Source organism: Pimephales promelas, chromosome 2, assembly GCF_988280905.1.
Source record: "Pimephales promelas chromosome 2, fPimPro1.hap1.1, whole genome shotgun sequence".
NCBI lineage: Eukaryota > Metazoa > Chordata > Actinopteri > Cypriniformes > Leuciscidae > Pimephales > Pimephales promelas.
Genome location: NC_142770.1, coordinates 2,845,603 through 2,872,536, shown reverse-complemented (window position 1 = coordinate 2,872,536; position 26,934 = coordinate 2,845,603). Strand labels below are relative to the sequence as shown.

The 26,934-nt window shown below is 38.2% G+C and overlaps 3 protein-coding genes across 9 annotated transcripts in view; 2 read left to right on the top strand and 1 right to left on the bottom strand.

Moving 5' to 3' along the window:
* Window positions 1–6,296: 6,296 nt before the first annotated feature.
* The window catches only part of LOC120486388 (uncharacterized), a 26,182-nt gene continuing 5,544 nt past the window's right edge, over window positions 6,297–26,934 (bottom strand). For 2 of the 4 annotated variants that reach the window (XM_089121536.1, XM_089121537.1), the window contains 3 exons: window positions 7,166–7,486; window positions 6,782–7,084; window positions 6,297–6,699 (listed from right to left, as the gene is read on the bottom strand). In XM_089121536.1, coding sequence (XP_088977662.1) covers window positions 6,548–6,699; window positions 6,782–7,084; window positions 7,166–7,484 — 774 coding nt within the window. In that variant the 5' untranslated portion in view covers window positions 7,485–7,486 and the 3' untranslated portion in view covers window positions 6,297–6,547. Of the gene's footprint in view, window positions 6,700–6,781; window positions 7,085–7,165; window positions 7,487–8,383; window positions 8,569–10,908; window positions 10,947–25,916; window positions 26,036–26,248; window positions 26,390–26,934 lie in introns of those variants that run through there. The other 2 variants (XM_039682401.2, XM_039682400.2) reach the window with 2 other exon arrangements.
* LOC120486372 (uncharacterized) lies at window positions 10,212–18,099 on the top strand. Of its 2 annotated transcripts, none has more exons than XM_039682378.2 (6): window positions 10,212–10,556; window positions 11,200–11,538; window positions 13,240–13,524; window positions 13,694–13,840; window positions 16,286–16,624; window positions 16,757–18,099. In XM_039682378.2, exons 1-6 carry the CDS (start codon window positions 10,454–10,456, stop codon window positions 16,813–16,815), a joined length of 1,272 nt encoding a protein of 423 aa, XP_039538312.2. In that variant the 5' UTR covers window positions 10,212–10,453; the 3' UTR covers window positions 16,816–18,099. The 2 variants fall into 2 exon arrangements, with proteins under 2 accessions (XP_039538312.2, XP_039538311.2); XM_039682377.2 differs by having other exon boundaries at window positions 16,283–16,624.
* On the top strand, window positions 19,496–26,868 carry LOC120486373 (SLAM family member 5). Of its 3 annotated transcripts, none has more exons than XM_089121467.1 (5): window positions 19,496–19,623; window positions 19,753–20,079; window positions 25,558–25,845; window positions 25,979–26,041; window positions 26,270–26,868. In XM_089121467.1, the coding sequence occupies exons 1-5, from the start codon at window positions 19,584–19,586 to the stop codon at window positions 26,428–26,430; spliced, it is 879 nt and encodes a 292-aa protein (XP_088977593.1). In that variant the 5' UTR covers window positions 19,496–19,583; the 3' UTR covers window positions 26,431–26,868. The 3 variants fall into 3 exon arrangements, with proteins under 3 accessions (XP_088977593.1, XP_088977602.1, XP_088977596.1); XM_089121470.1 differs by having other exon boundaries at window positions 19,498–19,623; window positions 19,771–20,079; XM_089121476.1 differs by lacking the exon at window positions 25,979–26,041 and having other exon boundaries at window positions 26,279–26,868.

Genomic DNA, 26,934 nt, shown 5'->3' with positions numbered 1-26,934 from the left:
AGTGCCCTCTATCAGAATCCAGAGTTTCGCGAAGATTGGGGATACTTGATTTTTCGCCCAAAAAAAAAAACGTAAGGGGTAACACTGTCGTTTTTTTTTCGGGTCGAAATTTTGAGTTTCCATATCTCAGCTCTGGAAGGGTCTAGAGCCTCCATTTTTGCGCTCAGGTGCAAGTCTCAGTGCCCTCTATCAGAATCCAGAGTTTCGAGAAGATTGGGGATACTTGATTTTTCGCCCAAAAAAAAAAACGTAAGGGGTAACACTGTCGTTTTTTTTTCGGGTCGAAATTTTGAGTTTCCATATCTCAGCTCTGGAAGGGTCTAGAGCCTCCATTTTTGCGCTCAGGTGCAAGTCTCAGTGCCCTCTATCAGAATCCAGAGTTTCGAGAAGATTGGGGATACTTGATTTTTCGCCCAAAAAAAAAAACGTAAGGGGTAACACTGTCGTTTTTTTTTTCGGGTCGAAATTTTGAGTTTCCATATCTCAGCTCTGGAAGGGTCTAGAGCCTCCATTTTTGCGCTCAGGTGCAAGTCTCAGTGCCCTCTATCAGAATCCAGAGTTTCGAGAAGATTGGGGATACTTGATTTTTCGCCCAAAAAAAAAAACGTAAGGGGTAACACTGTCGTTTTTTTTTCGGGTCGAAATTTTGAGTTTCCATATCTCAGCTCTGGAAGGGTCTAGAGCCTCCATTTTTGCGCTCAGGTGCAAGTCTCAGTGCCCTCTATCAGAATCCAGAGTTTCGAGAAGATTGGGGATACTTGATTTTTCGCCCAAAAAAAAAAACGTAAGGGGTAACACTGTCGTTTTTTTTTCGGGTCGAAATTTTGAGTTTCCATATCTCAGCTCTGGAAGGGTCTAGAGCCTCCATTTTTGCGCTCAGGTGCAAGTCTCAGTGCCCTCTATCAGAATCCAGAGTTTCGAGAAGATTGGGGATACTTGATTTTTCGCCCAAAAAAAAAAAACGTAAGGGGTAACACTGTCGTTTTTTTTTCGGGTCGAAATTTTGAGTTTCCATATCTCAGCTCTGGAAGGGTCTAGAGCCTCCATTTTTGCGCTCAGGTGCAAGTCTCAGTGCCCTCTATCAGAATCCAGAGTTTCGAGAAGATTGGGGATACTTGATTTTTCGCCCAAAAAAAAAAAACGTAAGGGGTAACACTGTCGTTTTTTTTTGGGGTCGAAATTTTGAGTTTCCATATCTCAGCTCTGGAAGGGTCTAGAGCCTCCATTTTTGCGCTCAGGTGCAAGTCTCAGTGCCCTCTATCAGAATCCAGAGTTTCGAGAAGATTGGGGATACTTGATTTTTCGCCCCCCAAAAAAAAACGTAAGGGGTAACACTGTCGTTTTTTTTTCGGGTCGAAATTTTGAGTTTCCATATCTCAGCTCTGGAAGGGTCTAGAGCCTCCATTTTTGCGCTCAGGTGCAAGTCTCAGTGCCCTCTATCAGAATCCAGAGTTTCGAGAAGATTGGGGATACTTGATTTTTCGCCCAAAAAAAAAAAACGTAAGGGGTAACACTGTCGTTTTTTTTTCGGGTCGAAATTTTGAGTTTCCATATCTCAGCTCTGGAAGGGTCTAGAGCCTCCATTTTTGCGCTCAGGTGCAAGTCTCAGTGCCCTCTATCAGAATACAGAGTTTCGAGAAGATTGGGGATACTTGATTTTTCGCCCCCCAAAAAAAAACGTAAGGGGTAACACTGTCGTTTTTTTTTTCGGGTCGAAATTTTGAGTTTCCATATCTCAGCTCTGGAAGGGTCTAGAGCCTCCATTTTTGCGCTCAGGTGCAAGTCTCAGTGCCCTCTATCAGAATCCAGAGTTTCGAGAAGATTGGGGATACTTGATTTTTCGCCCAAAAAAAAAAACTTAAGGGGTAACACTGTCGTTTTTTTTTCGGGTCGAAATTTTGCGTTTCCATATCTCAGCTCTGGAAGGGTCTAGAGCCTCCATTTTTGCGCTCAGGTGCAAGTCTCAGTGTCCTCTATCAGAATCCAGAGTTTCGCGAAGATTGGGGATACTTGATTTTTCGCCCAAAAAAAAAAACGTAAGGGGTAACACTGTCGTTTTTTTTTCGGGTCGAAATTTTGAGTTTCCATATCTCAGCTCTGGAAGGGTCTAGAGCCTCCATTTTTGCGCTCAGGTGCAAGTCTCAGTGCCCTCTATCAGAATCCAGAGTTTCGCGAAGATTGGGGATACTTGATTTTTCGCCCAAAAAAAAAAACGTAAGGGGTAACACTGTCGTTTTTTTTTCGGGTCGAAATTTTGAGTTTCCATATCTCAGCTCTGGAAGGGTCTAGAGCCTCCATTTTTGCGCTCAGGTGCAAGTCTCAGTGCCCTCTATCAGAATCCAGAGTTTCGAGAAGATTGGGGATACTTGATTTTTCGCCCAAAAAAAAAAACGTAAGGGGTAACACTGTCGTTTTTTTTTCGGGTCGAAATTTTGAGTTTCCATATCTCAGCTCTGGAAGGGTCTAGAGCCTCCATTTTTGCGCTCAGGTGCAAGTCTCAGTGCCCTCTATCAGAATCCAGAGTTTCGAGAAGATTGGGGATACTTGATTTTTCGCCCAAAAAAAAAAACGTAAGGGGTAACACTGTCGTTTTTTTTTCGGGTCGAAATTTTGAGTTTCCATATCTCAGCTCTGGAAGGGTCTAGAGCCTCCATTTTTGCGCTCAGGTGCAAGTCTCAGTGCCCTCTATCAGAATCCAGAGTTTCGAGAAGAAGAAGATTGGGGATACTTGATTTTTCGCCCAAAAAAAAAAAACGTAAGGGGTAACACTGTCGTTTTTTTTTCGGGTCGAAATTTTGAGTTTCCATATCTCAGCTCTGGAAGGGTCTAGAGCCTCCATTTTTGCGCTCAGGTGCAAGTCTCAGTGCCCTCTATCAGAATCCAGAGTTTCGAGAAGATTGGGGATACTTGATTTTTCGCCCAAAAAAAAAAACGTAAGGGGTAACACTGTCGTTTTTTTTTCGGGTCGAAATTTTGAGTTTCCATATCTCAGCTCTGGAAGGGTCTAGAGCCTCCATTTTTGCGCTCAGGTGCAAGTCTCAGTGCCCTCTATCAGAATCCAGAGTTTCGAGAAGATTGGAGATACTTGATTTTTCGCCCAAAAAAAAAAACGTAAGGGGTAACACTGTCGTTTTTTTTTCGGGTCGAAATTTTGAGTTTCCATATCTCAGCTCTGGAAGGGTCTAGAGCCTCCATTTTTGCGCTCAGGTGCAAGTCTCAGTGCCCTCTATCAGAATCCAGAGTTTCGAGAAGATTGGGGATACTTGATTTTTCGCCCAAAAAAAAAAAACGTAAGGGGTAACACTGTCGTTTTTTTTTCGGGTCGAAATTTTGAGTTTCCATATCTCAGCTCTGGAAGGGTCTAGAGCCTCCATTTTTGCGCTCAGGTGCAAGTCTCAATGCCCTCTATCAGAATCCAGAGTTTCGAGAAGATTGGGGATACTTGATTTTTCGCCAAAAAAAAAAAATGTAAGGGGTAACACTGTCGTTTTTTTTTCGGGTCGAAATTTTGAGTTTCCATATCTCAGCTCTGGAAGGGTCTAGAGCCTCCATTTTTGCGCTCAGGTGCAAGTCTCAGTGCCCTCTATCAGAATCCAGAGTTTCGAGAAGATTGGGGATACTTGATTTTTCGCCCAAAAAAAAAAACGTAAGGGGTAACACTGTCGTTTTTTTTTCGGGTCGAAATTTTGAGTTTCCATATCTCAGCTCTGGAAGGGTCTAGAGCCTCCATTTTTGCGCTCAGGTGCAAGTCTCAGTGCCCTCTATCAGAATCCAGAGTTTCGAGAAGATTGGGGATACTTGATTTTTCGCCCAAAAAAAAAAACGTAAGGGGTAACACTGTCGTTTTTTTTTCGGGTCGAAATTTTGAGTTTCCATATCTCAGCTCTGGAAGGGTCTAGAGCCTCCATTTTTGCGCTCAGGTGCAAGTCTCAGTGCCCTCTATCAGAATCCAGAGTTTCGAGAAGATTGGGGATACTTGATTTTTCGCCCAAAAAAAAAAAACGTAAGGGGTAACACTGTCGTTTTTTTTTCGGGTCGAAATTTTGAGTTTCCATATCTCAGCTCTGGAAGGGTCTAGAGCCTCCATTTTTGCGCTCAGGTGCAAGTCTCAGTGCCCTCTATCAGAATCCAGAGTTTCGAGAAGATTGGGGATACTTGATTTTTCGCCCAAAAAAAAAAACGTAAGGGGTAACACTGTCGTTTTTTTTTCGGGTCGAAATTTTGAGTTTCCATATCTCAGCTCTGGAAGGGTCTAGAGCCTCCATTTTTGCGCTCAGGTGCAAGTCTCAGTGCCCTCTATCAGAATCCAGAGTTTCGAGAAGATTGGAGATACTTGATTTTTCGCCCAAAAAAAAAAACGTAAGGGGTAACACTGTCGTTTTTTTTTCGGGTCGAAATTTTGAGTTTCCATATCTCAGCTCTGGAAGGGTCTAGAGCCTCCATTTTTGCGCTCAGGTGCAAGTCTCAGTGCCCTCTATCAGAATCCAGAGTTTCGAGAAGATTGGGGATACTTGATTTTTCGCCCAAAAAAAAAAACGTAAGGGGTAACACTGTCGTTTTTTTTTCGGGTCGAAATTTTGAGTTTCCATATCTCAGCTCTGGAAGGGTCTAGAGCCTCCATTTTTGCGCTCAGGTGCAAGTCTCAGTGCCCTCTATCAGAATCCAGAGTTTCGAGAAGATTGGGGATACTTGATTTTTCGCCCAAAAAAAAAAACGTAAGGGGTAACACTGTCGTTTGTTTTTCGGGTCGAAATTTTGAGTTTCCATATCTCAGCTCTGGAAGGGTCTAGAGCCTCCATTTTTGCGCTCAGGTGCAAGTCTCAGTGCCCTCTATCAGAATCCAGAGTTTCGAGAAGATTGGGGATACTTGATTTTTCGCCCAAAAAAAAAACGTAAGGGGTAACACTGTCGTTTTTTTTTCGGGTCGAAATTTTGAGTTTCCATATCTCAGCTCTGGAAGGGTCTAGAGCCTCCATTTTTGCGCTCAGGTGCAAGTCTCAGTGCCCTCTATCAGAATCCAGAGTTTCGAGAAGATTGGGGATACTTGATTTTTCGCCCAAAAAAAAAAACGTAAGGGGTAACACTGTCGTTTTTTTTTCGGGTCGAAATTTTGAGTTTCCATATCTCAGCTCTGGAAGGGTCTAGAGCCTCCATTTTTGCGCTCAGGTGCAAGTCTCAGTGCCCTCTATCAGAATCCAGAGTTTCGAGAAGATTGGGGATACTTGATTTTTCGCCCAAAAAAAAAAAACGTAAGGGGTAACACTGTCGTTTTTTTTTCGGGTCGAAATTTTGAGTTTCCATATCTCAGCTCTGGAAGGGTCTAGAGCCTCCATTTTTGCAATCTTTTCATTTCTTTTCAGATATTCTCCACTCAATAGATTGCAGGTGGGATTTTGTCCACTTGCAGCTTATTGCATGTAGGCCGGGGTTAGTACTTTTAAAAAATAGTGCGTTATTGGAGAAATAGTGGGTTTGTGGACAGTGGAATTATGGGATGGCGGTTGGTGCCACGGACTCAGGGGCCCCAGCAGAGTGCAGATAAATGGTTTTCATCATTAAAGTATAGAACAACAAATTTTATCTTTATTAATTTATTTCATGTTGGTACATTTTTGGGAAGTACACCTGTTTTGACCTGATGTCCATTGGAATGGACAAAAAAAAAACAATGAAAGCAAGTATATAAATGTTTTTTATTTGTTTTCATTTATAGAAACCTCATGAGCTGGGAAAATGTACTTTTATATTTTTCAGAAACTTGAAACATAATTCAGGTCTGAGGGGGTTAACACTTATCCCTGTGATGAGGAGTTGTGAGTTTGTATCATTTAGCTGAATGAGGACATCCCGTTTTCCAGATATAACTTGGCACTGATTTGATCCATAACATTAGCTTGTTAACTGTCACAAAAAACGCTTGAATATCTCTTGTAATTTGGCGTCGTTTCGTCTATGGCTTGATTGAGCCATCGTCACTGAAAGCTTTGCTCATTGAAATGCTTGTTGTGAATTTGAGGTAAACTTAATGATCCGTAGCCAATTCATGTTTTGGTGTTTTTGCAAAAAAAAAATAATAATAATAATAATAATTCTCAGAGCCCCTGAGGCATTAATTAAAAAACATTATTAAAAAGTATGTGGGGCCTGTGTACCAGTGAGGATCAAACACCCGGACTGAAACTAAGGTGTGTGCAGCAAAAGTTCAAAAGTTTAACACATCGAAGCTCAACTGAGAAAACGTTCTGAACACTGTGGGCAACAACATTGTCCTGACAATAAAGGGCAAGTTCTTCAGAAGTCACAGGTTTGCAAAAGTAAACACTTCCTGCCAACACTTACATGCTGACAGGCCACATAAACAGGTCTGCTACCTACATTACCAGACCACAAAACACAAAAAGATGTTTAGTAAGCGCAGCGTAGATGAAAGAACAGACACATTTGTGGCAGAAACGGACGTTAAGTAAAAAATATAATTGCGTAAGTCTTATGAGTGGCATGCCATATTTTGTAAAAGTGAATAATAAAAATGTTATAGTTATCTAATTCAGTTTGAGATTGATTTCTGAGCTCTTCGTTTCTGTTCGGCTCTTTTGGATGTGATGTCATAAACCAGAACAGCAACAGTAGCCACGCCCACCAGAGCAGAGAGGACCAATTGGATCACAGCTTTAGTAGAATCACAACAGCAGACACATTCTGAAGGGGGGAAAGAGAACAGAACACATCAATATATACAATTATTTGACAATATGCTGCTGGTGTGATGGTTTATTGCTACCTGCACATGTGTGACAGAGTGTGTTGATGTCCAGATGTGTGGTCTGGTTGCTGATGGGATTGTTCAGCACACAGCTGTAGGTGTTTTTATCCTGATATTCCACCTCCAGAGGTAGAGAGAGACTGATGCTGAGATCAGACGCACTGATGCTGGACAATACACTCATTCCTGCGTACCAGGACAGAGTCGCATGACTCACATTCACCACTGAACACAATAGCAGACATTTGGATACCGATGATTCTGATGATGATGAAGGATTTTGAGGACAGTAACTAGCGATCACAGGAATGGGAAGACGAGCTGGAAAACATTAGAGAAATATGAATAAAGAGTTTGTCAATCATTTTTAAACAACCTCAACCTATAAGTAGGCCTACTCACCAATGACAGTAACATTGAATGTTTTCTTTGAAACTTTATGTCCGATCATCTGTGCTTTATAAAGCCCAGAGTCTGTGGTTCTGATGTTTGTGATGGTCAGAGATCCAGTCTGATGATCCAGCTTCAGTCTGTCGCCGAATCTCTCATTATTTTCAGAGATGACTTGGGAGGATATGTTGAGTTTAGCGATGCAAAAGTCTCCGCACAGCCACATGATCAGATCGTCCTCTTGTATTTTATTCACACCCGTCTGTAGGTTGAGAGAATCTCCCTCTATCACCGACACCGACTCGATTTCATCTGTCTCAACACCAAACATACCTAAAAAATACAGCGCCACTTTCTCAATCACAGTCTAAAGTTTCTTTCTTTCTGTTGGATCATTAGTTTCAGGTCCAATTTCCAATTTTACTGAAGCAAACAACAACAATGCAAGCACAAGGAGCAGAACTGAGGACACCAACGAAACAGAGAACACAGGAAACACTGGGGTTTATAGACACAGGGGTAACGGGTAAACAAAACACACTTGGGAACATTCAGGGAACTAGTAAAAAGTAAAACTACAAAATGGCACAAGAAACAGAAAAAAGGAAAAGAACCGGGCAGAATACAACCTAAAAATCCAATTAACAGAAACACATACACAAACCGGAGAAGATGTAACATCCAGGTTTATAACTTGCTGTTCTGACTTTATTTTATCGCAGTTACAAGTTTAGATTTTTCTCACAGAAAAAACAAGCTTCCATAAATTTGACACTAATTTAAAATTGTGACACTAATGGGCGACAGTAGGATTGGGATCAGGTTGGACTACTTCAATACAGCGCCTAGGGTCACAGAATTCGGGATAAAACATCAGAAGTGGTGAAACGCGATAAAAGTAAAGGTGCCGATTTTGAGCACTGTCTCAAATCTCAAATGCAAATAAAGTCTAAAATACACACATTGCACTGTTTTTAAACTGTCTCAGTAATCATTTAGGACAAAGCTAGAACTACAACCGAAAGCAAGAGCATCGCTAAAAACAACTATGGTGTTAATTTACATTCAGACAGAACATTTTGATTACTTAAAGGGAAAGTTTTTGGGCATATTTGTGACGCAGCATAATACCTTTAGACAATTATTGTAACCCTTAGTTTTCAACAGTAGACCTTTTACACCATTACAAAACTGTATGAAGTGAAAAGCTAAAAACACATTTTAACTTACCAACGAGACGGCAGAAGCACATACAAAAGAAAACAAACCCGTGAAGCATTGTTATCAGAAGCTGGCCGTCCTTTCTGAGAAACATCACTTTAAATGTGTGATCAAGTGTGAATCCCCTCCTTTAACACTCTTACACCTCCCTCCCCGTGCTCATGCGCCAACTGTGATTGGGTTTCTTATGTTTTACTTATTCTAGTACTATTTAGCTGTAGGTAAAAAAAAAAAATCTTGATTAGTTATGACAACCAACCATATGGTGTATATCAAACTCGCTGATATTGCTATAGAAAGATGATATTTCCCTATATTTCACATTATAAATAGCAAGTTCTCATAATGGTTACATTTGTTCGTAACTTTGAATAATAGTTAAAAAATCATTTGTAAATGGTGCTGATAATTTTAAATGGCCTAATATTGCTGATGGATTCACTACTTTAACAGTTAGCATAATTCTGTAACAGGAAACAGTCTGTGATGTAAATGTAATCAGGACAGGAAGAAGCACGTTCAACCACATGACACATTCAATAGACACATACACAGCATATTTGTCCACTCAACATAATAAAACCATATATGTCTTTGTTGATCAAAACAAATGAGACCACAGCAGGTTTCAATTTGACTCACAGGTCACTAAACACACAGGTCTTCTGTGATAGTGGATTTTCTAATGTGTTAAACCAAAACTACCAATACTAATTTTGTTGTTAATATAGCTAGCAAATTCCAAAACAAGACCTGATTTTTTTTTTTTTTTTTTGGGGTCAATTTGATTTCATGGTGCCAGTAGGCTATGCAGGAACAAGTCTTAACGCCACTGTTTCCCCAAGTGGTCACCAGGTGGAACTGCAGTACAGTGAAATAAATAAAGAATTAAATAATATGCAACTTGGTCCTGGAGGGCCACTGTCCTGCAGAGTTCAGCTCTAACTTGCCTTAAAGGGATAGTTCACCCCAAAATGAAAATTTTGTCAGTAATTACTCTCCCTCATGTTGTTCCAACCCCGTAAGACTTTCGTTCATCTTTGGAACACAAATTAAGATATTTCTGATTAAATCTGAGAGCTGGATCACTCCTCCTATAGGCTTCTTAAGGGATTGAAACTTGCCGTCCGAGAAAATTTATTGAAGGCAATTCATGTCTTGATAAACTTAAGATTGAGCCACCGTAGTCACTCTGACTTTTTTAACGATGTCTTTAATAACTTTTCTGGGCCGGCAACTACTTATTTATAATTATGGACAGCACTTTGTAGCCTGGCTGTGCCCTCCTACGCACTTCCGCTCAATTTCAGGCTAAGCACTTTGATCCATTTAAATGGTTTTGAAAGTGCTTTTTAAGTTGAGTTGAGTATTACCAACAACAACAAAATTGTTGATTTCATTTTGATTTTCATTTATTTTGAATTCCCTGGAAGCAAGTCATGTCCACCATTATCCTCAAAAATGGTCATTAGGTTGGACTGCAGATTAAAACGCACATAGATCACAGGACGAGCGCCCCCTATCGGCCAATACATCTACTGACGAATCTCTGCTTAACATTCCATTCAATGACGTGACCAAGATAAATATTATAGGATGTGGAAAATCTCACTAATACTGTCTATTACATGTTATTATTGACTAGGTTTGGGTTTACTCCGTTACGTTGACAGAGCAACAATTGAAACATAATGTAATAATCGAAACTGGTATTTTAAGTTCGCGTGGTTACACGCATTAACACGGACGAGAGAGAATGCAGTTAAACAACATGAACACTAGCTACTAAAATTATTATTATTATTATTATTATTTTTGATGATAAGTGATGATAAGTGCGTCACATATGCGAGTGGTCATGTGAGCTGAGCTTCATCTGTGGAACTTCCCGACATTTACTTCCCAACTTTTCCTCGCAATTACGCAGATTTACTAGTTTACCAGCGACGACTAAGAATATAATTTACCAATGAAGATCTTCTGTTGTTGTAGGCTAATTCGTCAGAAAACTATGTTAATCGTCGCTGTCAACGCGTTTAAGAAACGGAGCGCTACCTGAGGGATACACTGATAACGCAAATGAACGATGAGCTACTACACAACATCTTTATTTTAAAACATTTCACTCTGGTCTACAGTATGATGATCTGTGCTTTATTTATGTGTTTTTTACTCTTCAAAGGTTGGTATTTAAAAACCTCAGATACTTTCGCTTTCATTTTGCTATAGCCTACGTTTTGTCCAGCACTTAAACTGAATATTTAAATGTTGATTATTAAGCGATACATTAATTACCTCATTTAACTTCCGTAATTAATATAAAAATGCTTAAGTGACCTGTCCCCAGACAAGTCTCATTAAATTGCTGATGTACATATACATACCTCTATGCATAACCATTATTATAGCTTCTTTAAACCTTTATTCTTATGTGAAAACTTTTTTTCTCTTCTGTTGGAAATATAATAATTAGGGAAATAAAACTTAAAGGAATAGTTCACATATGAATGCAAATGCTGTGATGATATACTCACCCTTATGATCTTCCGACCAATCACATCACAAATATTTTCTGTGGAAGACAAAAGAAGATGTTAGCAGAAAAAGGGTACGATTCACTCCAATTATAAAAGCTTAGAAGAGACAGGATATTTGTAATATAACTCTGAGTGTGTTTGACTAAAAGAAGAAAGTAATGTAATATCCCTAGGATGAGTAAATCATGAGATTATCAGCATTTTTTTTTGTGAAATATCCCTAAAGTCTCATAATGTTGTTTAGACAGAAATGATCTCCATTTGAGTAACTGTTTGTTTGTTCTTCAGGTGTGTTTGGTGCTGAAAATACAGTGAAGACATTATCAGTGATGGAGGGAGATTCAGTCACTCTCCTTGCAGGTCTTATTGAAACACAGAGGATTGATCTGATACTGTGGACGTTTGGACCTGAAAGCACTCGTATAGCTCAGATCAACAGACCGAATAATAAGATCTCATATTATGATGTTCTTGATGGGAGATTCAGAGACAGACTGAAGCTGGATCATCAGACTGGAGATCTGACCATCACAAACACCACAACTGAACATGATGGACTTTATGAATTACAGATCTTTGGTGAAAAAGAGGTCCTACCAAAACAATTCAGTATTATGGTTTATTACGGTGAGTAGTTAAAATATAGTTTGCATTCGGTTTGATTTCATTGCCGTCACGACACGCACACATCCTTAATCGTAAAAAAAATCAAGACAAAAGGTTCAAAATCCATACAAAGGACGTCCGAAACAAACAGGAATGAATCTCCGAAGTGTAGTTGACATTAAAGGAGTAGTTCACTTTTAAAAAACTTTTGCTGATAATTTACTTACCCCCATGTCATCCAAGATGTCCATGTCCTTCTTTCTTCAGTCGAAAAAGAAATTAAGGTTTTTGATGAAAACATTCCAGGATTTTTCTCCAAATAATGGACTTCAATGGGGTCCAAACGGTTCAAGGTCCAAAAGACAGTTTCAGTGCAAACTGCAAACTGCTCGAAGGGCTTTAAACGATTCCAGACAATGAATAAGGGTCTTATCAAGCGAAACGATCGCTCATTTAAAAAAAACAAAAAAAAAACAAAGTTGAAGTTTAATAAACGCAAATGGTCGCCTTACTCTGTTCTGCGATACACGTTCGTGACTCCTGTTTGAACTCATTTATCAAAATGAACGAATCCTTTTCCGAGTCAATTCGTTCGTTGAATGAACCAAATGACTTGGAAAAAGTTCGAACAGGAGAGTCACAAACGTGCATCGCAGTACAGAGCAAGGCGACCATTTGTGTTCAAAAACTTAAACTTTGTTATTTTTTTTTTTTAAATGAGCGATCGTTTCTCTTGATCGGCCCAACTCAATTGCTACATGATTCTTCGGTAACACTTTACAATACGGGTGCACTAATATGCATTAATTCATCCTTAACTAATGCACAGATAATCATGAGTTAATCATGACGAACTAAACCATTAATTAATGATTGCTGCATCAGCAATTAATAAAGAGTCTATATGATTAATAGATTATGTAATACATGAATTGCTATTAATTCAATGTGTAATTGTCTATTAATTCCTTAATAACATATTTTATTAAATAATAGTGTAAATTAATGTGTTAATTACCACAATTAGTCAAAGCTATGCACTTCAATTTCCAGTTGTCTGCTTTAGATCATTATGTTATGACTTTACTTGTTGGGGCACATCATTATTAACTATTCATTTAGTAATTCTAGTAATTTGCACATGAATTTGCACTAACAATGTAGTAATTAATGATGTATTCATGCATATTAGTGTACCTGTCATGTTAGCTGGAAGTTGAAATACAAGACTATTTGCTCATTAACATATTAATAACACTATTAGTTAAAAAAAATAAGTTATTATGGAATTAATCCACAATCACATATTTAATTAATAACAATTTATGTATGAACTAATACATTAACCTTACAGACTTTTTATTAGTTCCTAATGTGGTAATCATTAATGAGTAGCTTAAATAATCATTAGTTACACATTAATTCGGTATTATCTGTGCATTAGTTAAGCATATTAGTGCACCCATATTGTAAAGTGTTACCAATTCTTCTCATTTAATATATTGTTTCAATCAAAAATACGTCACAATTGGAGTAAAACATGTTTGCTAATGATGTCAAATTTCACTTTTCCCTATATTTCCCCTTTCTGTTGTAGTCTGATTAGTAGAAAATGTATTTTTATATGTCAAATTTTTCAAAACTATTTAATTAAGGTGGCTCTATTTAGATAAATATTTATATGAAGGTTGATCATTCTCTGTTTATTCTCATGTTTTCCAGCTTGTCTGCCTGTTCCTGTCATCAGCAGTAACTCTTCACTCTGTTCATCTTCATGTTCACTGGTGTGTTCATCAGTGGTGAATGTGAGTCATGTGACTCTGTCCTGGTACAGAGGAATGAGTGTATTGTCCAGCATCAGTGCGTCTGATCTCAGGATCAGTCTCTCTCTACCTCTGGAGGTGGAATATCAGGATAAAAACACATACAGCTGTGTGCTGAACAATCCCATCAGCAACCAGACCACACATCTGGACATCAACACACTCTGCAGACACACATGTGCAGGTACGGCAGCGCTGATTTGTTCTACTCTACATTATTGATACCTCGCAAATTTATTTCCAGTTCTCAGGTTCCCATAAAGGATTTTTAGTTATCCGACCCATTTCAGATCTCAGTTATTAGATATACTCACAAGCTTTAAGTTAACTCTCTCTTATCTACTCGTTTACAGTGGATGGGTCAACAATCAGAACAGGAGGTTCATCGTTCAGTCATATAGTGCTGCTGATCTGTGTTTTTGTTGGAGTACCGGGAATTATTTTAGCTGTTGTTGGGATATTCGTCATCTACAGGAAATATAGAAAAACAGACCATGTGGGTAAGTATGATCTACAGTTAGAACTCTAGTGGCTAGTTTTTACCCGATTTTTGACCAGTTTTATGTGTAAATGTTTAATGGGAGATCTGTATTATTAAAGGAATAATAGTCTCTTATTGGCCTACTAAACAGCCATAGAACAAACAAAATGAAACAAAAAACCCATGAAAATTTCTAAAAGGACACGTTTTATATAAAAAGTAAAACTTAATATTTAATGGTATTTGAAGAGTAGTTAATTGCATTCGACGGATTATTTTTCCTATATAAAAAAATCTTTTTCCTCTATAATGGGCTATAACACACATACGTGTTCTCAAACTTCTCATTACTTTTGAATATGATGTCTACTTCATAAATTGAATGAAAATTGTGGAAATAATGGTTCATATCACTCAAAACACATTTGGAAATGGAGGCGGCCTTATATGGACAGTAATGGAGTCGAAAAAGTTCTCAAACAAAATCCCACTGAAAGCTCATTTTTTTGAGATATTAACCTAAAATTTGAAACACAACTTTGATTTGAACTTGAATTGCTTTTAGTGTCGCCCAGGATTTGAAAATATATGTTTTATTTAAAATATGAATAATAAATTTTTTTACATTGTACATTTTCACAAACTCAAACTTCTATAACTTTTTTTCTGTTTCAATTTCTTAATTTATTTCACTTCTAAAAAAATCTGCCAAATGTCTTCTTTAAAATGAGAACATTCTTATGTCTATATTTCAAAGCATTCTTGAATTACAACCATTTAATTTAGCCTTAGTTTGTGTTGCATTTCACCAGCGTGTGTTTTGAACAGTTCGAAATTCGAATAATTTTGCAAATGCAATTGGATAAATTGATTCGAAGCTTTGAAAAGTTCACTAGTTCAGTCATGAACCCCTAGAGTTTGCAGGCTTTACATTAAATCAGTAAGCATCACCTCATTACCACATATCAGGGACACAATTATAAATATACAACTGTCTACTACAGGATTGTAGTCTCCCTGAGGGAAAATTTTATTTCCCCTCGTTAATTTATCTAAATCGTTAATTTATCTAAATCGACAACTTGTATGCTAGACCTGACTAAAATGCTAGAAATGCTAGATACTTGACACTATTCTTACTAAACTACTGAAAGAGATGCTTCCATGTCATAGATCCTCTTCTTAATATCATTAATTCGTCTTTGTCTCTAGGATATGTACCAAAAATCTTTAAGTTGGCTATCATTAAACCACTTGTCAAAAAAAAAAAAAAAAAAAAAAAAACGCAACTTGACCCTACAGAATTAGTTAATTACAGGCCATTCTTGAATCTCTCTATTAGTGTTACTCGATCTTAGTGCTGCATTTGACACAACTGACCACAGCATTCTTTTAAATAGACTACAAAACTATGTTGGCATTTGTGGAACTGCATTAGCATGGTTTAAATCATACTTATCTGACCGTTATCAGTTTGTAGCAGTAAATGAAGAGATGTCTTATCGATCACAAGTTCAGTATGGCGTCCCACAAGGCTCAGTACTAGGACCGCTGCTATTCACTCTGTACATGCTGCCATTAGGAGATATTAGGAAACATGGCATTAGCTTTCACTGTTATGCTGATAATACTCAGCTCTATATTTCTTCAAAACCTTACCAATTTACCAAACGTTACCAAACCTTACCAAACGAAACTTAACCGATTTACAAAATTAACGGAATGCATAGCTGATATATAAAAATTAGATGACTAGTAATTTCCTACTACAAAATTATGAAAAAACAGAGATTCTAAATATTGGACAAAAAACATCCTCACGTCACGTAATAACCTACAATACTTTCTAACACTTGATGGCTGCTCTGTTAAGTCTTTGTCGTCGGTTAGGAACCTGGGTGTGCTCTTTGATAGCAATCTCTCATTTGAAAGTCATGTGTCTAGAATCTGGAAAACCGCATTTTTCCATCTTAAAAATATCTCTAAATTACACCATATGCTCTCATTGACAAATACGGAACAATTAAAGGGTTAGTTCACCCAAAAATTCTGTCAGTATTTACTCACCCTCATGTTGTTCCAACCCCGTAAGACCTTCGTTCATCTTCGAGACACAAATTAAGATATTTAAGATATTAAGATCGCTCCTGCATACAGTCCATAGGCTTCTTGAGGGAATGACTCTTGCTGTCCTCGAAAAGTCATTAAAGACATCGTTAAAATAGTCCAAGTGACTACAGGGGCTTAATCTTAAGTTTATCAAACGACGAGAACACTTTTGTGCGCAAAAACAAACCAAAAATAACGACTTTGGTTTGTTATTTTGCAATAATCAACAGTAGTAGTATCAGCAGAAAACCTAGTCCAGCAAGACCAAATACATTAACATTTTCAATAACATGCTAAAACTAGTTCAAGAGTTGTCGTTATTTAATCTCTATCTCCATTCCTGTTTGTTTAGCAGACGAGGGCGTTGCTGAGAAAGTTGAACTGAGGACAGTGTCGGTGACGATGGGAGAGCCCGTCACTCTAAACACTGGCCTCACTGAAATACAAAGCTACGATGTGTTACAGTGGAGGTTTGGAAAATTAGGCACAGATGAAACAAATCCTTTTGAAGTCGTCACCAGACTGAATGAACTGAACAATAGCGGTTGTCACGATCATAATGGCCGATTTCACCTGGATCGCAAAACTGGATATCTCACTATCAATGATGTCAAACCTACAGATATTGGAGTTTATAAACTAAATGTCACCAGGAATGGGAGAAATATAATCTCCAAGATGTTTATTGTCCAAGGTGAGTAGCACAATTCTGTCAATGTAATAAATTTGACTGGATTTATTGGATAAATTTGTCCCTCTTGTATATTTTAAATGTTTTTGAGTATTTGGAATGGTAACATCAACACTTTTTGACACTATCTTACAGATTCCTCAGGAAGAGAAGAGGAGACAAATCTCTTGTCTACAGAGAGCCATCACCCTTGAAAATGTGTTTGGAATTATTGTGCATGCCTGTGAATTTTTTTTATTAAATTGTATTTTTTTATTTTAAGGTTTATGAAACATGTTACCATTAACCGTGATCTTGTCTGTTATGCAGATATTAATTTCATGTATTTTTCATGCCTGTTAAAGGATTATTAGGAACACCATACTAATATTGTGTTTGACCCCCTTTCGCCTTCAGAACTGCCTTAATTCTACGTGGCATTGATTCAACAAGTATTCTTTAGAAATGTCGGCCCATATTGATAGGATAGCATCTTACAGTTGATGGAGATTTGTGGGATGAAGCTCCCGTTCCACCACATCCCAAAGATGCTCTATTGGGTTGAGATCTGGTGACTGTGGCGGCCATTTTAGTACAGTCAACTCATTGTCATGTTCAAGAAACCAATTTGAAATGATTCATGGTGCATTATCCTGCTGGAAGTAGCCAGAGGATGGGGACATGGTGGCCATAAAGGGATGGACATGGTCAGAAACAATGCTCAGGTAGGCCGTGGCATTTAAGCGATGCCCAATTGGCACTAAGAGGCCTAAAGTGTGCCAAGAAAACATCCCCCACACCATTACACCACCACCAGCAGCCTGCACAGTGGGAACAAGGCATGATGGTCCATGTTCTCATTCTGTTTACGCCAAATTCTGACTACCATCTGAACCTCTCAACAGAAATCGAGACTCATCAGACCAGGCAACATTTTTCCAGTCTTCAATGGTCCAATTTTGGTGAGCTCTTGCCAATTGTCGCCTCTTTTTCCTATTTGTAGTGGAGATGAGTGGTACCCGGTGGGTCTTCTGCTGTTGTAGCCCATCCGCCTCAAGGTTGTGTGTGTTGTGGCTTCACAAATGCTTTGCTGAATACCTCGGTTGTAACGAGTGGTTATTTCAGTCAAAGTTGCTCTTCTATCAGCTTGAATCAGTCGGCCCATTCTCCTCTGACCTCTCGCATCAACAAGGCGTTTTCGCCCACAGGACTGCCATCGCATACTGGATGTTTTTCCCTTTTCACACCATTCTTTGTAAACCCTAGAAATGGTTGTGTGTGTGAGCAGATTGTGAAATACTCAGACACCAACAACCATGCCACGCTCAAAATTGTCTAACCCTCTGACTTTTTTTCTTATAAGTTCAAAAGAGACTCAAATTACACTGCTGATTTTGATCTTACATATAACTGTAATACATCATTCGATCCTGTTAAGTGTCTGTCGCAATAAAAACAAAGTTTTCTGCTGTTTGTCAAATAAAGAAAAATAAACATGATGTGCGTTTTGCCTTCTGTCAGTGAAGTTCATCTAAAACGCGTCGGAAAAAAGGAACAGTAAGTAAATACTTGTCACAGAGACACGAAAGATTTCTCTTTATGAAGCTGAATTAGTCTTTTTTTAAATGAAGTAATTTATATAAAAAACTGTATGAAACAAAAGAGAGAGATGTCAGTCTTTTTCCTTTCACCTAATTATAATTGTTATAATTATTGTAAACGTCACTACAATAATTATGACCTGCAGAAAAGTGCAGTTTCCCACAGTAAATTGTACTGGGAAAAACCAGCCAAACGCTTCACAAATGAAGTGAAGAAAAAAAATGAAACGGCTAGATTTATTCATAAAGTGAGTTTCAAAAAGCTTTTACTGCACTAGAGCGCTATCTAGTGTTCCAGTGTAGCTTAGCTCAGTATTTTACATTTATGCATTTTGATAAACACAGCCGCTATGAGAGAATCAGATCTGTTTAATGGCATTTATTATTAAATCTTTTTGGCGCAGCTTTGCAAACCACTGATGCTTATCAATAATTTCCAATGGTTCATGACTAGAACATTTTCAGTATGGTGTACAAAGCGGTGGCCAAAAAGATTTCTTCATTTTTTCCCACTGTAGCTCTTACTAGTATCTATTTTGTATTTTTGTCTATTAAAGTTTTCTTTGTGTCTTTATGGTTCTTAATTTGGGGTTTAAGTGTGATCAACAGGTAATATAAATCAAAAAATATTTGTCTTCTCAATAAACCATCTTAAAATGGAAACAGAATAGCACGTAAATTAATTTCAGTTCAGTTTTATTTAAATAGAACACATTTAAAAAGTGTTGTAACGCATAAAATGAATGAATAAAGTGCTGTACATATATACTGTATATATATATATATATATATATATATATAGGCAAGACCACAACTTGGTTCATCCGCTGATCCTTCACTCCAAATAATGCTGGGTTGTTTGAACCCAAATTTAAGTAAAATATAAGCCCAAATGTTGGGTTAAATGTAATTTCAAATTTGAACCCAATTTTAACTTACACTTTCAACTGTAAATTTTCTTTATTGCATTTTTAACCCAACATTTGGGTTTGTCCATTTTTGACCCAAATTTGGGTTGGTACAACCTAGCATTTTTTAGTACTCTTTTGTGCACAATGTGTAACTAAAATCCTTCATATTATATGATATTATAATCATTGTTTTTTTATTTTATTTTGTTATATGTATATGAATTTGTATGTAATTCCTTGACAATGTTCCTATTGAGCATTAAAAAAAATGATGCACAGACATACGCAGCACAACATTTGGGGCGGGGTTTCAGAGAGAGGGCGTGTGTTTGGAGGTGGGGGCGTGGCCTAATGCCGTCTGGAGGAAGTTAGAAAATAGATCACACTTGTTCTCTACACATCTTCACTGCAGGCGCTCACAAGTTTTCAGACTGACTGAAACTTTTTCTGACCACTGAAATATTGAAGAAAATGTTTCACGCGTTTGCTTTTTGCTGTTGCTGTCTGGTTGGTAAGTTTATGTTGTTTTAACAGTTGCATGTTATTTGTGTGGAGCTCAAATGAACTTTAGTTGCATTAATAAATGATTACAATTATTAACTTGTGCAACTGATAATCTGTTCCTATGTTTGTTCTTCAGGTGTGTTTGGTGATGAAGTGAAGTCAGTGTCAGTGATGGAGGGAGATTCAGTCACTCTAGAATCTGGTGTTACTGAAATACAGACAGAAGATATGATAGCATGGCGGTTTGGACATCAAATAATAGCTCTAATTGATAAAAAGTTTGGAATCTTCAGTCCATCTGATGTTCCTGATGGGAGATTCAGAGACAGACTGAAGCTGGACGATCAAACTGGATCTCTGACCATCACACGCACCACCAACACACACTCTGGAGAATATGAAGTGACCATCATGAGCAGAAGTTTCAGAATGACCACATACAGATTCACTGTTACTGTCTATGGTGAGTAGAGAATTACAGCTCACTTTATTATTTATTAGCGATTTGTTTTTATCATAATTATCCTTAATACTGTAAACTTTAAAAAGTATTAATAAAATTATATTATATTAATCCAAAGACATTGAAAAACCATGAGGAAAACCTCTAACTTTTGTAGTGCATGAATAATTTGTCCCTGTCACACACACCTGTCATATGAATATGTGAAGATATCATGCGAGCAATGGCCAGGCACAGATATGATGAAACATCTCCATGCAAAAGCTTTTTATTTTTGCACACCGAGTGTACATTTACATGAAAACTATGTATTCAAAACAGAAAAGTTTTGCAACTAAAACTGGTTCTCTACTTTAACCCAGGTTATTGTCATTCTAAACCCCAGGTTTAGCACAGCATTGTAATCGGGGTTATACTGTTAAAGAGACGTTTTTTCCCGCTGTTAACCCGGGTCCAAACGTGAGCAGTGTGGTGTGTTAGATACGGCTAGATACTCGGCAACCGACAACCAATCACGTGCTTCATATTCACTGGTATTGGGCCTGGAAACACAGCGAGGTCAAGAGACCGTTTCATTCTTACCTTTATAGTTTGAAAAGTACATTCATTATAAACTTGATATTACAGTCAGCATTATATGATGATGCACACAACACTAGAGCCTTTATGTAAACATATCATATGCGGTGTAGGCTACATATGGTTAACATATGAATGACACGGCCAGTGCGTGAGAGTTGGCAGCTATGTGACGTGCAGTTGAGGAAAGTGTAACGGAGGAAAGCTAGAAAGAGCTGAGCTGGTAAACCTCACTCCCCTGATCTTAAGATCTGCACTAGCAACTGATGCTAGAGGCTTTAGCATCCTTGCGATGCCCACTTCCAACGCCAGAAATACTGGTTCGGAGACTACTGAGTCGTGTGTGTAGAATCGCTGGAACCTGTGTGCAGCAGGATTTATTAATAAATAAACAATATAAATATTACAATAATTCAAGACGTAGTTAAACACAACAGCTTTGTGTACAAAGAAATAGCCAACAAATTGCAGTGCTATTAATACAATAAATTTGAAATCAACTAAACTAGACACATGTGAAGGGGAAATCAAAAACCTAATGCTATGGAAACTAAGGGAAACAGAACTGTGAAAACATCTGTCTCTGAATGGCATGAACGAGACTAGACATCACACTACACGTTATGACACTGTGTGAAATTATATCCAATGTTATTTATTTAAGGTACATGGATGAAAAAAGTGCATGTGCTGTAAGCGGTAGACCAATCACAACTGACTGGGCCATCTGACCAATGAGATCGGAGCAGGCCAATCACTGATTAATCAGAGCAGAGTTGACCAATCACAACAGACTGGACCATCTGACCAATCAGAGCAGAGTAGACCAATCACAACAGACTGGGCCATCTGACCAATCAGGGCAGAGTTGACCAATCACAACAGACTGGACCATCTGACCAATCAGAGCAGAGTAGACCAATCACAACAGACTGGACCATCTGACCAATCAGAGCAGAGTAGACCAATCACAACAGACTGGACCATCTGACCAATCAGAGCAGAGTAGACCAATCACAACAGACTGGACCATCTGACCAATCAGAGCAGAGTAGACCAATCACAACAGACTGGGCCATCTGACCAATCAGAGCAGAGTAGACCAATCACAACAGACTGGGCCATCTGACCAATCAGAGCAGAGTAGACCAATCACAACAGACTAGGCCATCTGACCAATCAGAGCAGAGTAGACCAATAACAACAGACTGGGGCATCTGACCAATCAGAGCAGAGTAGACCAATCACAACAGACTGGGTCATCTGACCAATCAGAGCAGAGTAGACCAATAACAACAGACTGGGTCATCTGACCAATCAGAGCAGAGTAGACCAATCACAACAGACTGAGACATCTGACCAATCAGAGCAGAGTAGACCAATCACAACAGACTGGGCCATCTGACCAATCGGAGCAGAGTAGACCAATCACAACAGACTGAGCCATCTGACCAATCAGAGAGTAGACCAATCACAACAGACTAGGCCATGTCGTGGAAATTCTTTGCCTAGAACACAATTAAAGAACATATTAAGATCTCGAAAGTTGGAAGTATAATTATTTATTTCTTGCAAGAAAGGCTGTTCACACACAGAGTCTGATATGAGAAGGGCAAAGTTCTAATCATCTTACACAGTTTATTTACAGAAGAACATCCTCCAAAATGTACCCCTCCCCTTCTTATCATCATACAAGAGCTTTTGTTATTCTTAACCCAAAGGCCTTACGTACATAGTTCTCAGTTCTCCATATTCTAACACTTCTTATCTATGTATATCCACATGTAAAACACATATGTCATTTCAAAAACAAACAACCCATTCAAAACAACTAAATATAGACCCCTTTTGCGCCGACGTCACAGTTACGTCACGGCGCTAGCTGGAGGCAAAACAAAGTGAAAACTGGAGGCGGCCAATACAAAACAGCACAGATTCGGCTACATAATAAGGAGCTTAAATAATTGTTACTATTATTAAATGTCATCTTGTTGTGTTGTTTGGTGCAAGAATTGATGAAAAATGAATATGCTGTATCTGGAACTTTTATTTCTAGAAAATATTCACATCATTAAAATCGCACTGTAATGTCACTCTTTACATTGTCGTGGTCTCGGCGCTGACTCGGCAGAACTGCGGATCGTACACACAAGTCTTGTACAAGAACATAGGCATCTAAAGATTTATATGCCCTCAGTTTCTCTTTACGATCGGTTTCTCTATAAGGTAGGTGTAGAAGTCAGGCCACTCAACTGAGGTAACGTAACATTAATCCTGTCAGATCGTCCATCATTGAGTGAGCGTGTAGGCGGCTACGGGTCGGCCAAGTTCCGTCCGTTAAAAATAACTTTTGGAAATAACAATCGCGGTCCTGGACACTGAGTGACCTTACACATTAAGATTATATCGGATTTTCTCCAGTCATTGTTAAAAAAAACAAGCTAACAATCCTTGCTAACTAGCGTTAGTGAAGTGGCCAGATGGATCTTTCTGCCTCCACCTAAGCTCCGCCCACAAAAAAACGTCACCATGTTTACCAACTGTAAAAGGGTCTATATGTTTTGCTGTTGGTGCAAGCAAGCTTATCTATTTTCGAGAAGAACCGAACCTTTTGTCTTTCCGCACACGTCCCATTGACACATTTGTATAGGAGATAATGCATCTTGCAGTTTCTTTAACACATATATATTTTAAAGAACACACTAATAAATATACATACATGTAGAAATATATTTGTTTCAAGAGATATATTTAAAAGAAAAAACTGCATTATAGCCATCTGACCAATCAGATTAGAGCAGGCCAATCACTGACCAATCAGAGCAGAGACGGGTCACGGAAAGGTTTAAAGAGACTTTTTTGAACAAATGTTTTTTTTTTGGCTTCTTTGAAGAATTAGGTAATGTTCAATGTATGAGAAAATGAAAGTGTTTTTGACATTGGATGCAGGTAAATCTAAGTTAGAGACAATCAGGATCCATTAAAATTGCATAATAGTGGCACTTTTTCAATTTTCTGATATGGAATATGAATGTTGTTTCATCTGTTGGTCAGAGAGTGTGTGCAGGAGAATGTGTTTTATCACTGGACGTTTGTGTTTAATGTGCTTTAGTGTTTGCATGTCTTGAGGAGTGAATAGCGTGAGTGTGTGTTCCTGTGAATCACGTGGGGTTGAAGGAGCGACAATTTAACTTCCTCATATGAGAAACAATTTTACTGTGAACTAAAGGCACAGAATCAGCGAATGTTAATGTTTGACAAATAAAACTTACAGTCTGTGAGATGTTAAAGGGCACCTACTATGCCCCTTTTTAGAAGATGTAATATTGGTCTCGGGTGTCCCCAGAATGTATTTGTGAAGTTTCAGCTCAAAATACCCCACAGTTAATTTATTAAAAACCATTTGAAAATGTCATTTTGGGGCCTGATTGAAAATGAGCTGTTTTGAGGCATGCCACTTTAATGCAAATGAGCTGCATATCCCCGCCCTGCCTTTGGATGAGGGCGTAACTTGATACCAATGGCAGTCGGTACTGAGAGAGTGAGAGACGCACTGTTTTGTCTGTCATTCAGCGTACGTTTGAATCGGAATATATAAATAGCACGAAGAGACTCCGGCAGAATAAACACAAATGAGAATGGACCAGTACGTCTCGGTATGGTTATTTGATACATTTATGTACTTTAGCGTTGTAATCACGTCCTCTTTGCAAGTATAGTGGAGCAACACACAGACACACAAACACTAACGCTGGCGCATTTTTTAAAAAACTAACGTTACATACACATTCTGTGATAAAGTTTGCTACGTAACTTACAAGCGAAATTACATTTATGCAGGGACCTGTGGCGTCATGTTTACTTGTCATACAGGTGCTTCTGTGGCAAATGTGTAGGATTGAAAAGAATCCAAGACATTTGAAATGATCTTTACTGTGTTCCACCCCTTCTTTTAACCACAAAGACCATTTTGTGGATCAAAGACAGATGAGCTGATAGTGATCAAGGCCTGTAGGCCAAGATTTGTGTACTTTGGGGGTCAATGAATTGTCACACCTTTAGAACACTGGGGGAAGTGTAATTATCTGATTGGTCAGTTTGAATGTCTCACATTTGGGTTTTAGTCACATGGTCAGGGAAAGGATAAAAGAAGACGGTAACTGTTGCTCTGGCTCTTGTAATGCTCTGCTCTTTCTATGCTCTGGCTCTCTCCCTTTCTTGGGGTTCTCTCCCTTTGCCTCCTCTGTTCTCTCTCTCTCTCTCTCTCTCTCTGGTAATATTTTACATGCTGGGTAAGATTATGGTATAAGTTATCATCATTTCATACATCTATTTTGTAACCATTTTAAGTGTAACCATAACCATATTTTGTCATTAAACCTTTTCAATTACAACTAAGATGCTATCTAGTTTTGATTTGGTATTGACTTTGAAGTGCTACATATTGCAAAACAATACTGTCACTCTCTATAGCAAAGCTCTCCCACATATTAAGCTATTGTAACTGCGCTTATTTCCGTCGTTGGTATAAGTGGCAGTGGGTGGAATAGACAAGAAATGTGCATTTTTCTACCATCTTGCTAATAACGTTTCTTTAGTCATTCGGCAGTCTTGCAGCCTGAACCTCTGCAGGAAATCCACCCTTACAAATGTGAGAAGATGGCTAACTTACAGAAGCAGAAGAAGAACATATATGCGTTTTTAATACAATATCTTTAAAAATATATATATATTTATAAACGTGTGGTTACACGCTATACAAACAAGGTTTAAATTATATACACAGACATCCTACGACGACAACAACTTTAGACGCATTTGTTATTGAATTGGCTGACATTGACTGAAAAGACTATTTGCTCAAAAATCAATGTGTCATGAAACTCTCATGTTTTCCAGCTCGTCTGCCTGTTCCTGTCATCAGTAATTCTTCACACTGTTCTTCATCATCATCATGTTCACTGGTGTGTTCATCAATGGTGAATGTGAGTCATGTGACTCTGTCCTGGTACGCAGGAATGAGTGTATTGTCCAGCATCAGTGTGTTTGATCTCAGCATCAGTCTCTCTCTACCTCTGGAGGTGGAATATCAGGATAAAAACACCTACAGCTGTGTGCTGAACAATCCCATCAGCAACCAGACCACACATCTGGACATCAACACACTCTGCAGACACACATGTGCAGGTACGGCAGCGCTGATGATAAATCTGTGTGTACGTGTGTGTGTGTGTGTGTGTGTGTGTGTGTTTACTGACCTGATCTCTGTCTTCTGTTGTAGATCAGACTGATGCATTCACTTCTTTCTTTATCATTACAGAACCAGTGGACGGTTCTTCTACTTCACAACCAGTCTCAACTCAACTCTGCCACACATCTGCAGGTACAGCAACACTGATCATATTAATCACATTAATGCACTGATGTGTGGATTATCAAGACTTATAACTTAAGATCCCAGACATGATGAATTAGCTTCTGTAATCTGATGTGTCTAAAACTGTTTTTCATTTGTATTTCTTGTGTGGAGCTGAAAGTTACATATTTTTAAGTTCATGTAAGACTAAAGACAACTTGTTGAAAATCTTACTTTGATCATTTGTTTCATCAGTTTCTTCAGAAGGCCACGCCCCCTTTTGTGAGTCTGCTGAGGCTGTGCTGCGATTGGTCGTCACTGCGCTGATGGGCGTGGCTTCTGCGGTTGCTGTTGTTCTTCTGGTCATTGACGTCAGATCTACAAGAGCTAACATGAAGGAAACAGATGATATATAAAAATTGTCGCATAGCATATACATTATTGTATTTTGCAAACGTAAAGATGAAAATATGTGCGGTCTAATTGTTTACTGATGGTAAAACGAAGCTTTGCTTTCTTATTCTCTCCATCTGAGGCTAAAACTATGAATATCATATAATATAATTTCATTGTATTCTTTAATGCAACCCATTTCATTTTTTTTTTTAAATTACATTGTTTTAATTGTTTCTTATTGTGTTTTTTTTCCTATTTTAATTTCCTTTCACAAATGTATGCAGCAACTCCTCAAATACAAATGTACAAATATTTGTCTCAGCAATAAATCACTGTAGAGTTTAACTGAATATTATTATTGAACTGATATACAGCTATGAATCATAAATATGCCAATATTATAACTGAAGGGGAGTCATGAAAAGATTAAACTATGAATTCAGATTCAGATTGAATGACGGTTGAATAAAAACACATTTAAAGCATTACAGTTTATAAACACACACACACACTGTACAATTTAT